The sequence below is a fragment of the Microcebus murinus genome, chromosome 11 (assembly GCF_040939455.1).
Source record: "Microcebus murinus isolate Inina chromosome 11, M.murinus_Inina_mat1.0, whole genome shotgun sequence".
NCBI classification, from domain to species: domain Eukaryota; kingdom Metazoa; phylum Chordata; class Mammalia; order Primates; family Cheirogaleidae; genus Microcebus; species Microcebus murinus.
The window spans coordinates 98490024-98505103 of record NC_134114.1 but is presented as its reverse complement, the minus strand read 5'-3'; the positions used below and the strand labels follow the sequence as shown (position 1 = coordinate 98505103).

General features: G+C 46.5%; 1 protein-coding gene across 1 annotated transcript in view; it reads left to right on the top strand.

Moving 5' to 3' along the window:
* Positions 1-15080, top strand: part of FBN2 (fibrillin 2) — a 284415-nt gene that overhangs the window by 197384 nt on the left and 71951 nt on the right. Inside the window, exons 24-27 of the mRNA XM_076008344.1 lie at positions 363-590; positions 1302-1427; positions 13225-13353; positions 14298-14423. Of these exons, the coding sequence (XP_075864459.1) occupies positions 363-590; positions 1302-1427; positions 13225-13353; positions 14298-14423 (609 nt within the window). The remainder of the gene's footprint in view (positions 1-362; positions 591-1301; positions 1428-13224; positions 13354-14297; positions 14424-15080) is intronic.

Genomic DNA, 15080 nt, shown 5'->3' with positions numbered 1-15080 from the left:
GAAACCCACTTTAAGCAATTTAGTGTAAAAGAAGAATCTATCACTAAAATCATTCTACTCTTTTTGAAGTAAGCAATACAGAAAAGGGGTCACAGGCGATGGATGACTTGAAGCAGTCATGTCATGAGAGGGCCTCTCCTCTCCTTCCTGTTTCTGGTGAGAATTAAGTAACACCGAGGGAACTCCCACTTTGTTCCCTTAAATGACTGTTGTTGTGGAGTCCATGCCAGGGCCAGCGCTGTGTCTTGCCCACCAGGGCACATCCAGCCAGCACCACGCCTGTGCTGAGCAGACGCTCCGTGTGAGGATGTCCAGCGCGCGCGTCCACTCACTCTCACACTGTGACTTCGCTCCCGGTGCAGATATCCGCATGGAGCAGTGTTACCTGAAGTGGGACGAAGATGAATGCATCCACCCTGTTCCTGGAAGATTCCGCATGGACGCCTGCTGCTGTGCCGTCGGGGCGGCTTGGGGCACCGAGTGTGAGGAATGCCCCACACCTGGCACCAAGGAGCATGAGACTCTGTGCCCCCGGGGACCTGGCTTTGCTAACAGAGGGGATGTTCTCACTGGGCGGCCGTTTTACAAAGGTAACTGCCCACGGAACTTGGACCCTCTGCACCAAGGAGACACCTTCCGCATTCTCTGAGAATTGCTTTTGCTTTAAACCTTTAATTTCCCAGTTTATTTTCTTGAGTAAACATGTTTTGTCGCCATCCTTATGGCCCAAGAGTATGAATATGTAAGACAATATTAAAGTGAAGATATAAAACAGACTGTTAATCTGCTCTTCTACTGTTCCTTCCTCTGCTTTCCTTCATACAACCTGAGATGTAGCCCCGATAACTACCTCTATAGCAGGGGTCCTCAAACTTTTTAAACAGGGGGCCAGTCCATTGTCCTCAGACCTTTGGAGAGTGCTCACTGTGGGCCCGGGATGAGTTGGCTGCTAAGCAGGACAGGCAGCAGCAGCAAAAGCACCTGGCGGGTGCAATAAATGAGCTAGGCGGCCTGCATGTGGTCCGCGGGCCATAGTTTGAGGGCCTGCTAGCAATATGTTCTCCATGGCCACTAGCCTTTACAAAACAAATGGGAAGAAATAAAGGGATCACAGCTCTTTTATTGAGAATGTAGAATCTTTCTCACAGTTGAAACTTTTTGTGTGGTATCAATATGATTACTGGAAAATTTGATACCCTTCATTTATTAAGTGTGTTATTTCCCATCATTAGTTAATTAAAGTGATGAGCCTACTCTTGCATCTCAGCCAGCTTAGTGCTTTGGCTTTATTCTACTTCTAGATATCAATGAATGCAAAGCATTTCCAGGAATGTGTACCTATGGAAAGTGCAGAAATACCATCGGAAGTTTCAAGTGCCGTTGCAATAGTGGCTTTGCTCTAGACATGGAGGAAAGAAACTGCACAGGTAAGATGATTCTGGTGTTTATTTGGGAAACCCTGGCTGAGAACGTAAGTTTTTATTTTTATTTCCTGTCCATACACTTAAATCAGTTCTCCAAATAAACTTCTTGTGAGAGAGCTGCAAAATAGCATAAAAATGCTATATTTCTTACAAGAATGGCATAAAAATATGATTTTCAAAACATAGGAGTACTAAAAAATATGGCCATTAAATCCACAACAGTTACATAACTTGAGAAGTATACTGTTAAAGATTGTAAAGTTTGTAAGAGAAATTATGACTTATTTTTTTCATCTATAAACAAGATTTTTTTTCCTTTTATTTCATCATATTATGGAGGTACAAATATTGCACCTGCCTCCCCTCCCTCCCCCCGATGTGTCCAATCCCCTGGTGATGTGCACCACACACGTTATGAAAGCATACACCCCTTTCCTCCTCCCCCCTCCCGCCTGCCCACCACCCGATAAAAAGTGGGTCTTTTTGATATTTTGGTTACATTGTATATCTTTGGCTCTCCCTAAGAATGGTTAGATTTATGCCCTTCCCCTCCGAAGTGCTTGCCACATCCCTAAGATTGGGTCACCCCCCGCCCCGAATCCCTGGTGAGCATTGCCACCATTTGAAAACCATAGTTTTAATCAGTCAGTACCAATTTGATGGTGAGTAGATGTGGGGTCCATTTTCCATGTCTTGTGTCGCCTCACTTTGGATAACGAGCTTAAGCTTAATCCAGGATAACATAAACGGTGCTAGCTCACCATCATTTCTTAGGATTGAGTAATATTCCATTGTGAGCATATATCACATTTTAATTATCCACTCATGAATTGACGGGCACTTGGGTTGTTTCCATGACCTTGCAATAGTGAATTGTGCTGCTATAAACATTCGAGTGCACGTCTTTATAATAGAATGTCTTATGCTCTTTGGGGTAGATAGATGTCCAACAATGCAATTGCAGGGTCGAATGGTATTTCTATTTCTAGCTGTTTGAGGTATCTCCAAATTCTTTTCCACAAAGGTTGCACTAACTTGCAGTCCCACCAGCAGTGTAGGAGTGTTCCTGTCTCTCCATATCCTCGCCAGCATTTGTTGTTTTGGGATTTCTTGATATAGGCCATTCTCACTGGGGTTAGGTGGTATCTCATTGTGGTTTTGATTTGCATTTCTCTAATAATTACAGAAGTTGAGCAGTTTTTTATATGTTTGCAGGCCATTATTCTGTCTTCTTTGGAGAAGTTTCTTTTCATTTCTGTCGCCCATTTCTTGATGGGATTGTTTGATTTTTTTTCTTGTTAATTCTTTTAAGTTCCAGATAGATTCTTGTTATTAGACCTTCATCAGAGGTGTAGAGAGCAAATATTTTCTCCCACTCTGTGGGTTGTCTATTTGCTCTACTGATGGTTTCCTTGGCTGTGCAGAAACTTTTTAATTTGATCAGATCCCATTTGTTTATTTTTGATGCTGCAGTGATTGCCTTGGGGGTTTTCCTCAAAAATTCTTTGCCTAGGCCAATGTCTAATAGGGTTTTCCCAACATCTTCTTCCAGGATTCTTAAGGTTTCATGTCTTAAGTTTAAGTCTGTTATCCTTCTTGAGTGAATTTTTGTGAGAGGTGAGAGGTAGGGATCCTGATTTGCTCTTCTGCATGTAGCTAACCAGTTTTCCCAGCACCATTCATTGAAGAGAGATTCTTTTCCCCAATGTATGTTTTTGTCAGCTTTGTCAAAGATTAGGTTACCGTATACTGATGGTTTCATCTCTGGTATCTCAGATCTATTCCAGATATCTATGCTTCTGTTCTTGTGCCAGTACCAGGCTGATTTAACTATTATTGCTTTATAGTGCAGCTTGAGGTCAAGTAGACTGATGCCTCCCAGTTCTTTTTATTTAAGATTGCTTTGGCTATACGAGGTTTTTTCTGGTTCCATACAAAGTGAAGAATTATTTTTTCTACATCTGTAAAGAATTCTGATGGTATTTTGATAGGGATTGCATTGATTCTATAGATCACTTTAGGTAATATTGACATTTTAACTATATTGATTCTACCAATCCATGAACAAGGTAGATTTTTCCATCTGTTTAAATCTTCTGCAATTTCTTTTTTTAGTGTTTCATAGTTCTCCTTGTATAAATCTTTTGTATCTTTCGTTAAGTATACTCCTAGATATTTAATTTTCTTTGGGGCTATAGTAAAGGGTATTGCCTTTTTTATTTTAGTTTCTGCTTGATGGTTCTTGGCACATATGAATGCTTCTGATTTGTGTATATTGATTTTATAACCTGAAACTTTACCAAATTCAGTTATCAAGTCTAGGAATCTCTTGGAAGAGTCCCTGGGGTTTTCTAAGAATAATATGATATCATTGGTGAAGAGCGAGAGTTTGATTTCATCTGCCCCCGCTTGAATGCCCTTGATACCCCTCTCCTGCCTGATTGCTATCACAAGCACTATGTTGAATACGAGAGGAGATAGTGGGCATCCTTGTCTAGTTCAGGATCGTAGGGGGAAAGGTTTCAATGTTTCCCCATTTAGAATGATATTAGCAGTGGGTTTGTCATAGATGGATTTGATAAGTTTAAGGTATGAGCCATCTATGCCTATTTTGTTAAGAGTTTTTATCATAAAGGTGTGTTGGACTTTGTCAAATGATTTTCTGCATCTGTTGACAGAATCATTTGGTCTTTGTTCTTGATTTTGTTTATGAAGTGAATTGCATTTATAGACTTGCATATGTTGAACCATCCTTGCATCTCTGGAATAAAGCCCACCTGGTCATGGTGAATTATTTTTTTGATGTGCTGCTGAATTCTATTCGCTAAAATTTTATTTAGGATTTTTGCATCTGTATTCATAAGGGATATTGGTCTGTAATTTTCTTTTTTTGTTGTGTCCTTTCCTGGATTTGGTATCAAGGTGATATTGGCTTCATAGAATGAGTTAGGAAGGGTACCATCCTTCTCAATAGTGTGGAATAGTTTCTGTAGTATAGGTATGAGTTCATCTTTGTATGTTTGGTAGAACTCTGAAGTGTAGCCATCTGGCCCAGGGCTTTTCCGTTTGGACAGGTTTTTAATTACTGCTTCAATTTCTGACCTTGAGATTGGTCTGTTTAGGAATTCTGTTGCCTCCTGCGTGATCTTAGGGAGGTTGTATGAATCCAAGAATTTGTCCATTTCATCTTCGTTCTGTAGTTTTGGGGCATATAGTTTTTTATAATAGTCAAATATAATATTTTGTATTTCTTTGGTATCTGTTGTGATCTCTCCTTTTTCATTTCTTATTGAGTTTATTACAGTCCTTTCCCTTTGGGTCCTTGTCAGTCTAGCAAGAGGGCCATCGATTTTGTTTATCTTTTCAAAAAACCAACTTCTGGTTTTGTTGATTTTTAGGATAGTTCTCTTGATCTCCATTTCATTCAGTTCTGCTTTGATCTTTGTTATTTCTTTTCTTCTATTAGGAATGGAAATTGTTTGCTCTTCTTTTTCCTATTCCTTGAGCTTATTCATTAGGTTGTCAGTATCTAAGCTTTCTGTTTTTTGGATGTGAGTGTTAATTGCTATTAGTTTTTGTCTCAGGTAAGCTTTTGCTGTATCCCACAGGTTTTTGGTAAGAGGTATCACCGTTATCATTTTGTTTTAAGAAATTCTTGATTTCCCTCTGAATTTCTTCCTTTACCCAATAATTTTTCAATAATAGATTGTTTAGTTTCCATGATTTTGTGAGAGGTTGAGTGTTTCTATAGGAATTGAACTGTAATTTTATACCATTATGGTCACAGAAGATACAAGGTATAATTTCTATTTTGTTGAATTTTTTGAGATCTGATTTGCGGCCTAGGATGTGATCATTTTGGAGTAGGATCCATGGGCTGCTGAAAAGAATATAAATTCAACTTTGTTTGGATGGAATGCTCTGTAGAGATCTGTCAGATCTTTTTGATCAAGGGCTTTATTCAGGTCCATTATTTCTTTGCTTATTTTCTGTTTGGAGGATCTATCCAGATCATTCAATGGAGTGTTGAAGTCCCCTGCTACTATGGTAGTGTTATGTAATAAGGTGTTTATATTTGACAAGATTTGCTTTAAGTAATTGGGAGCTCCTGTATTGGGTGCATAGATATTAAGAATTGTTAAATCTTCTTGTTGGATCTTCCCTTTCACAATTATGTAATGGCCATCTTTATCCTTTTTTACTTTTGCTATTTTAAAGCTTATATTATCTGCAAATAGTATAGCTACTCCAGCTTTCTTTTGACCTTTGTTTGACTGGATGATAGTTTTCCATCCGTGGCCTTCAGCTGGCGGGCATCATTGTGGGTTAGATGTGTTTCCTGTAGACAGCAGATGCTAGGCTTGTGAATTTTTATCCACTCTGCCAGTGTATGTCTCTTCAGAGGACCATTTAAGCCATTTACATTTATTGAAAGGATTGAAATTGGAGGAAGTTTACCATTCATATTGTTGGGTAGAGTCTTGTTGCTTTGTTTTATTCCTTGAGCCATCATTTAGTTCGAGATCTAAACTTTAATTCTTTGATGATTTCACTTTGAGAAGTGTCTACTGGCCAGTTCGGTTAGAAATGTAGGTCTAAGAACTGCCTGTAGGGATGGTTTGGTCTTTGCAAATTCCTTCAGTGATTGTTTGTCTGAGAAGGACTTTATTTCTCCCTCATAGATGAAACTTAATTTTGCCAGATAAAGAATTCTAGGTTGGGCTTTGTTCTGTTTTAGTAGATTAAGGATATGCACCCAATCCCTCCTGGCTTGTAAAGTTTCAGATGAGAAGTCTGCTGTTAGTCTGATAGGCTTACCTTTGTAAGTCATTTGCTGCTTTTATCTCGTTGCCTGGAGAATTGTTTCTTTCACGTTTACTTTGGTCAGCCTAAAAACCACGTGGCGAGGTGATTGCCTTTTCACATTGAATCTCCTAGGGGTTCTGTGTGCTTCTTGTATTTGGATATCAAGATTTCTGGCCAGGCCTGGCATATTTTCCTCCAGTATTCCATCAAATAAATTTTCCAGCCCTTGAGAATGTTCCTCTTCCCCTTCCGAATCCCAATCAATCTAATATTTGGTTTTTTAACATAATCCCACACTTCCTGTAAACTTTGGTCTTGTTTCTGTGTTTCCTTTCTTCCTCTGATTTGTTTAGAGCATAGGCATAATCTTCAAGTTCTGAGATTCTTTCTTCTGCATGGTCCATCCTGTTCTTTGGGCTTTCCACTGAATTATGGAGATCCTTAATTGTTTCCTTCATTGCCAGAATTTCTGTTTGGTTTTTCTTGATAGTCTCAATTTTTTGGAGAATCTTTCATTCATTTCCTGTATTGTTCTTGTAGTTTCTTTATGTTGTGATTCTATTTTCTCTTCAATTCCATTTAGTTTTATAGCAGTCCATATTCAGAAGTCTTCCTCTGTCAGTTTACTCATATCATGTAAGTTGGTGTCAGATGATGGAACATGAGTGTTTTGCTTTGGAGGTGACTTTTCTCTCTGGTCCTTCATGTTTCCTGTAAACTTTCGCTGGTTCTCTTTCATCTGGACGCTTTATTGAGGATCAGAGATTCAGGGAATGGATTATGAGCTAAAATCAGTGGTGGTTGAGCTGCCAGGGACCACTGAGAATCTCCACTGAGGGGTGAAGACTATCCCTTTTCTGTGTCACCAGTGGAGCTTTAGCCACTGCAAACTCCTGGGGAGGATCCACGGAGGATGGCACTAGACCCCTCTTCCGCCCCTTCCCTGGTAGAGCTCAAGCAGCTGGGGTCCATAGACAAGTTCTGCTGAGGGATGAAAACTTTCTGCGCCCCGGTGGTGGGTCTTGGGCCGCTGGAAACCCTTGGGGAGGGTCCATGGAGGATGGTTTTCACCCCCCTTCTGCCCTTTCACTGGCAGAGCTGAAGTGGTTGGGGTCTGTGGACAAGTTTCGCGGAGGGGTGGAAATTATCCGCATGTATCCTTCCCCAGCAGCGGGGTGTGGGCCGCTGGAGAACTCTGGGGAGGGTCCGCGGAGGATGCCTCTCACCCTGCCCTCTGTCCCTTCACCAGCAGAGCTCAGGTGCCTGGGAACCAGACAAGTTCTGCAGAGGGGCGAAAACTCTCCGCATGTTCCTGGTGGCCGCGGGGCTTCGGGCACTGGAGACCCCTGGGGAGGGTCCCAGAGGATGGCTCTCACCCCCTCTTCCGCTCCCTCCCTCAGAGCACTTGGGCCACCGCCCAAGTCCACCAGGCAATTCAGTCAAATGAGCAATCTGTCTCTCTTTTCTGTCCCTTCACAAGCGAGGCATAAGCTGCTGGTGTTTATAGCTCTCTCAGCAAAGGCAACCTTACAGCGTGCCCTGGAGATTTCAAATTATTTTCCGCTCCTGCCTCCTCTTTGACCTGCCTGCCTGTCCATGTTACCTCTTCACGCTGTCTTCAGGAACTTCCCTGCTTGCGTGGGTGTGGAGGTTGGTGAAGGAGAAGTCGTCCCCCTGTGGGAAGGATCACACAGCCCTTTGGCTGCCTCTGAGCATGGCCAGTTTACACTCCAATCCCCGCAGTACCGCTCAGATTCTCGGAACTTCACAGCAAATCCACTGAGTAACTTTCCTCCTTTTCCTGGCACTGCTGCCCCTCGAAGCTTCCCTGCAATTCCGTGAAGCTGATCCTGTAGGAGAACTACCCACTCGAGTGATTCGGGTTGCCTTCTCCACCTCCCACTCCAAGAGCAGAGAGCCAGGAGGTCATCCCTAGTCCGCCATTTTTGACAATCCCCCTAAACAGGATTCTTAATAACTAGGCTTCTGTCACCATCCATATCCATACCCATTCTCTTGAGTTTGAAAAGATACGAAATTTCAAATTTCCTTATTAGATAATATAACAAATTATTCCAAACGCTTGAACTGCGTTTCCAAGATGTCGCTCTAGAACTGTCCTTATTCATACTCTCTTTAGAATTTCCCTTCGTCTCCCACCCTCCTACCTGCTCCTTCATGATCCCATGGGACTGTCTCTCCTGGCTCCTTCCCCTGCTTCCCAAGCATTTCATAGCCATCTGTCTGGTCTTCTGCTCTGCCCGTGCCTGTGCCCGTGCCAGTCCCAGCACGTCAGCCCCTCACGCCTGCCTTCACCACCCTGGCTGCTGTGCTTGCTGGGCACAGTCTATGGACAGCTGCCTGGGGCTCCCATCACCAGTCTTCTTCTCACACAGCCTCCTCTCTGGTGATAAAATCTTTCCCTCCTCCAGCCAGAGGATGAGACATGATGCCCCCCCCTCCGTTTTTATTACCTCCTCCCTCTCAGCCTCCTTCTCCTGCTGCAGGGGTCATCTCAGCGGGGTCTCTCTCTCTCTCTCTCTCTCTCTCTCTCTCTCTCTCTCTCTCTCTCTCTCTCTCTCTCTCTCTCTCTCTCTCCCCCTCTCTCCCTCTCCCTCCCTCTCTCTCCCTCCCTCCCTCCCTCCCTCTCTCTCCCTCCCTCCCTCCCTCCTTCCCTCTCTCTCCATCTCTCCCTCTCTTCCTCCCCCTCCCGCATATGCTTGCAAAACATCTTTGTCAAGATAAGAAAAAAACAACTTTCTTTTGGTACATATTCTCCTGAATCTCTCTGCTGCATAAACGCCTCCTTCAGATTTTCTTTTCTCTGAGTTTTCATGGTACTTCATGCCTCAGTCGTCCTTCTGTGCCTACGGTGCTTCCTCTCTGAGCTTTATAGATTCTTCTTGCCTCTTCTCCTTGGGTGTTTGCCAAAGTCCACTGCCCTGTCTGCCTCTCAGTGTTTGGTCTAGCTTTAGGACTTCAGGGATGGCCTCTACTGAGCTGCTTCCCAGGTGCTGTCTCTCACCATCTGCCCCTCTACTCTTCCTCAGTGGCATTCCCACATTTCTAACTTATATCTGGACAGTTTCTCTTTCTTTTAGTTCCCTTTTGTCCCAACTCCCCACCCCTACCACCCCCATGGACTTCCTCCTACTAGGGACTTACCTACTTATACTATTAGTATAAATTTGCTCAGGATTGAAACCTCCCAGTTTAATTTTGACATCTCCCTCTCCTAACGGACAAGTGAAAAAATTATGCAGATTCTTCCATCAAAATGGCTATTTCAGGGACCTATGGTATGTCTCTGCCAGACACAAATGCAAGTTAAGCTCCTTAGGACACAGGCTCTGAGGCAGAGGTGAGCATGCAGAAGGTTATTAGGGTTCCTCTTGGGATCATACCCTCAGAAGGGAAGGAAAAGAAGCAGAGTGGGCAGAGGGAGAAGTTGGGCTGCGATGTATGCCCACTGATGTCCTCAGCCCATGCCAGCAGGGCTGTCTTGAGTAGGGCCAGGCAGTTATCTACCTGCGTGACCAATGATGGGATGCAGCTGTGCAGAGGAGGGGAGAAGAGGTCCTCTTAGGACAGGTGGCCTGTGGGGCTCTGCCAGCAACACTGTCAACAGCTGAGGGAGAAGAAGGAGGGAGTCCTTCCTTCCTGAGGGGGGACCTGGGTGACATATCACATTATCTGCTAAATTGCAGACACCTCCGAGACCTTCCAGCCTGTTAAGTCTCCACAGTCCCATCCTTCATTGTCATCACCACCGTGCTTATCATCCTCAAGCAGGGCTTACATTGTGTGGCCTCCCAGAAAACAACCCCCATTGACTCAAGCAGTCCTAGGCCTGGGCAAAGAAGCTCAGGGTTCTTTCTGTTCTGACTCCACCTCTTATTTTTGGTGTGAACTTAGCCAAGTCACTTAACACTGTCCTTCTTTAGCTGTAAAAGAGAGAGATTTGTTGACAGTGCTGCATTGTTTGGGATGCAGTGTGAAGTTCTGTGGAAAACTGTTGGCTCCCATTCTTCACAACGTGGGAGGCCAGCATCCGCCTCCCTCCTGGGCACCCTTGGGTCCCCCGCCCACCTGCACTCACTCCCCAGTGAGGCCACTCTGCACTTTGTGATTGCCTACTCTCTGAGATGCATTGCTTCTCTTCACCTGTGCACGTAATTTACCTCTTGCCTCTCTGTGTATTCTACACCTGTAAGTTGACATTTCAATACAGCCTTCAAGGACAAGTTCGAAGGCCACCCTTTCCAAAATACCAATTCTTAGCAGAGAATACCTAGCATACATGTCACACTTTCTAGGAGACAAGCACGGTTCTCTGCACCTAGCAAATATTGGTTCACTTAATTCTGTGATGTGGGCTCTATCACAGAGAAGAAAATTGAAGCAAAGAGAAGTTAAATGATCTTCCGAAGGCCCTATACGCAGATGGCAGACTGAGATTGCACCCAGGCATCTGGTCCTAGAGCACGCACTCGACACAGTGAAGCTCACACTACATCACGCTAGCCACAAGCCAGCCTGGCTGCACCATAAGACTCATTCTGTGAACCTCGTGTGGCTCTTACCAGCAGTTCTGAGATAGATAGATAGTAGGAATTAATGTGCGTACCATTAGCTGCTTACTCGAATCAATGAATTCCATTAAGATGTTTGTTTAAAAAGCGATACTAGTAGATCTACCATTTGATCTAGCAATTCTGCTACTGGGCATCTACCCAAAAGATCAAAAGTCACTTTATGAAAAAGACACCTGCACTCGAATGTCTATAGCAGCACAATTCATAATTGCAAAGCTGTGGAAACAAGCCAAGTGCCCATCAATTCATTAGTGGATTAATAAAATGTGGTATATGTATACCATGGAATACTACTCAGCTTTAAGAAACAATGGTGATATAGCACCTCTTGTATATTCCTGGATACAGCTGGAACCCATTCTACTAAGTGAAGTATTTCAAGAATGGAAAAACCAGCACCACATGTACTCACCAGCAAATTGGTATTAATGGATCAATACCTAAGTGGACATATAGGAGTAACATTCATCTGGTGTCGGGAGGGTGGGAGGGGGGAGGAGGGGATGGGTGTATACAACCACAACGAGTAAGATGTGCAACGTTTGGGGGATGGACACGCTTGAGGCTCTTACTTGAGGGGGAAGGGGGCATGGGCAATATATGTAACCTTAACACTTGTACCCCCATAATACGCTAAAATAAAAAAAAAGATGTTTGTTTAAAAGAAAGTGCTCACATTTTTTCCATATGTGCTGTAATTGGAGAATTAATAGAGAAAGACATAAAACTGGGAGAAAACACTGAGGCCCCTAAGAGAACATGCACAAGTTATTCAGTGACTAAATCCTATAATAGAAAAATAGAAAAATTAAATTAATCAAGATAAAGAGATAGTGACAGAAATATTTTTCCTCACTCTGGTAAATTTTTAAATTTAAGATTTTTAATTTCTAAACTAAAAATATTTTTATAGGTTATATGTTCTCAAATATAGTTTATATAAATATAACTCCTCTATTGAAAAATATTTATTGAAAAATCCCAGTTTTAGGCATGGGAGAGATTTCTTAGAGAATACTGTTTTTGAGAATATATATGCCGTTATTGAAGATTCTTTTTTACTGTAATATATAAAAAGTGACAAACACACACCACTTTTCCTTATTTAAAAAAAAAATAGATTAGTAAGCTCTTCACCCCTGAATGTGACACAGAAACACAGGTGGGGCGTACTCGCGGCCCTGCCGTGCGCCTGCGCTCTGGCTCACGGTCAGCGCCTGTCTGCGCGGTGGCCGCGCCCGCCGAGGTGGCCCCCGGGCTGCGTGGCCGGGCGGGCGGCGTCCGGAAGGCATCCCCACGTGGCCTTCGCTCCGCGTGCGCCCGTCGGAGGCAGGCCCGGCCTCGGCACGCCACCTAGGTGGCGTGGCCGGGGGCGGGGCGGCGTGGCCGGGGGCGGGGCCGCGGGGCCGGGGGCGGGACGGCGTGGCGGGAGCGGGGCAGAGTGGCCGGGGACGGGGCGGCGTGGCCGGGGGCGGGGCGGCGTGGCCGGGGGCGGGACGGCGTGGCGGGGGCGGGGCAGAGTGGCCGGGGACGGGGCGGTGTGGCCGGGGGCGGGGCGGTGTGGCCGGGGGCGGGGCCGCGGGGCCGGGGGCGGGACGGCGTGGCGGGAGCGGGGCAGAGTGGCCGGGGGCGGGGCGGCGTGGCCGGGGGCGGGGCGGCGTGGCCGGGGGCGGGACGGCGTGGCGGGGGCGGGGCAGAGTGGCCGGGGACGGGGCGGTGTGGCCGGGGGCGGGGCGGTGTGGCCGGGGGCGGGGCGGAGTGGCCGGGGATGGGGCGGCGTGGCCGGGGGCGGGGCGGCGTGGCCGGGGGCGGGGCGGCGTGGCGGGGGCGGGGCAGAGTGGGCGGGGGCGGGGCGGAGTGGCCGGGGGCGGGGCGGAGTGGCCGGGGGCGGGGCGGTGTGGCCGGGGGCGGGGCGGCGTGGCCGGGGGCGGGACGGCGTGGCGGGGGCGGGGCAGAGTGGCCGGGGACGGGGCGGTGTGGCCGGGGGCGGGGCGGAGTGGCCGGGGACGGGGCGGTGTGGCCGGGGGCGGGGCAGAGTGGCCGGGGGCGGGGCGGCGTGGCCGGGGGCGGGCGGCGTGGTCTTCGCTGCGCCTGCGCACTGCAGGCTCACTGGCAGCTGCCTCATTCGGCACGTGCCCCCGTTGCCGATTTCATCGTTCTCTTACCATTTCTAAGCCACAGAGGAATCCGCAATGTAGAAGTCTTAAAGGCAAGAAGGCAGCGCCTGCCGTTGGCTGTGGCGGTTTGGCAGTTGGGGAAAGGAGTGTGCCTAAGGCCCTGTGCCCTCCGTCTCGTGCTGAGCCGCCGATCCCCCAGCGCTTCGCATGCGTGCCGCCTTCTCGTGGAAGGCCACAGCCATCTCATTCTATTTTTTATTTCTTTTAAACCCCGCGAATTAGACATCGACGAGTGCAGGATTTCCCCCGACCTGTGCGGCAGCGGAGTCTGCGTCAACACGCCCGGCAGCTTCGAGTGTGAGTGCTTCGAAGGCTACGAGAGCGGCGTCATGATGATGAAGAACTGCATGGGTAGGTGCGGCCTCGCCAGCCCCGCACCCAGCCCCGCACACGCTCAGCCCCTCGCCCTCTCTTATCTCCGCGTCGGGAACGCCTGGCCGGCCAGGACCTGTGGTGACGGAGACAAGAGATTTAAATGTCAGGCGGGAAACCCGCTCTGGGGTAGCTCTCAGGGAGCCCCAGCTTCTTGGTGCCTCAATGGAGATGAGATATTGAGACTGGATCCTGTTTATTCATAGAATTTAAAATCAACACACAGACTAATTACTCAGAAGGGATTCACTTAAAAAATGCACGGCATTAGGCCAGGCGTGGTAGCTTACACCTGTAATCCCAGCACTTTGTGGGGGCCAAAGGAGGAGAATCACTTAAGGCCAGGAGTTCGAGACCAGCCTGGAAAACATAGTGAGACCCCGTCTCTAGAAAAACGAAACAAAACAGAACAGTAAAAATGCATGGCATTGTGTGGTGGGCCCCAACTCTGTATTTAGTCATCCTGATCTCATGTTATTTTCCTTATTTGTGTATTATTACAAACCCTTCTGGTATTCCCAACTTTTCAGCCCATGTTTGTTTTTCCATGACTTACAGGACTTACCTCCTAGAATGTAGTAGGTTATGAGTCTAAGATTTTTCTTTCACTTTGATTAGAGATATAGACACCAGAATAACTGACAACAGTATATGATATCTTGAGTCTAGGATAATAAAAAGCAAATGTTTATTTTAACCTTTTGTGAGTCTGCTCAATTCATGCAAGTAAATTTGTTGATAGCTTACTATCTTTAGTTTTTCTACTGATAGTAGGACACATGAGGAGAGCACTCTCCCATCTGCTTGAAGCTTATCTCAAACATTTGAGTCACACCGTCAGATAATATTCTTTCTCCCATGCTGTATGTGTGAATATTGTTTCCTCAGAGTTCTTTAATCAATCTCACGTTTTTACCTTTCAGACATTGACGAATGTGAACGTAACCCTCTCCTTTGTAGGGGTGGCACCTGTGTGAACACTGAGGGCAGCTTTCAGTGTGACTGCCCGCTGGGACACGAGCTGTCACCATCACGTGAGGACTGTGTAGGTGAGTCTGTCCCCTCAGCAGGTCAGCCCGCTGAGATGAGGGATCAGCTCTAACAAACGTGTTGTTTGGGAGCACATGAAATACAGCTTATTAAAAGTTAGAAATTTAGATTACCTACATCTGAGTGCAGGCTGTCTCTTTAGAGCATGCTTCAGTGACACATTCAAATGAGCTGGCATCATTCTGGTCGGGCCTCTTTTTCATTACGAGCACGTGTGACTGGTCCCTGTGTGAGGGCTGGCACCCCACCCCCGCAGTAGGCCGGAATGGGAAAGCTGCCCCTGTGCTGGCGTGGTCTCAGGCAGAGTCCCCTGGGGCTCTGCTCTCACATGTGACCGCCTGCACTCCCCCAGCCCCGCTCGCCAGTCTCTGCGCTGGCCCCCAGCGCAGCAGGGATGACAAAGGCACGCAAGGAGACCCGTGGCTGCTCTCTGAGCCTCCCAGCCTGTGGCTTTTCACAGCACGTGGGGGCCTGCGGGCTTCCCTGCTCTGGTATGTGGCTTTCAAGCTCTGATGCAGCCAGGACACATTTGCTTCACAGGAACTCTTTCTTGAAACTGTAGGCAAATAAAACAGCTTAAAATAGAGCAGATCACATGCCACATTTTAAAAAATAATTTGAACATACCTTCCTGATACATACGTATTTATTTATAA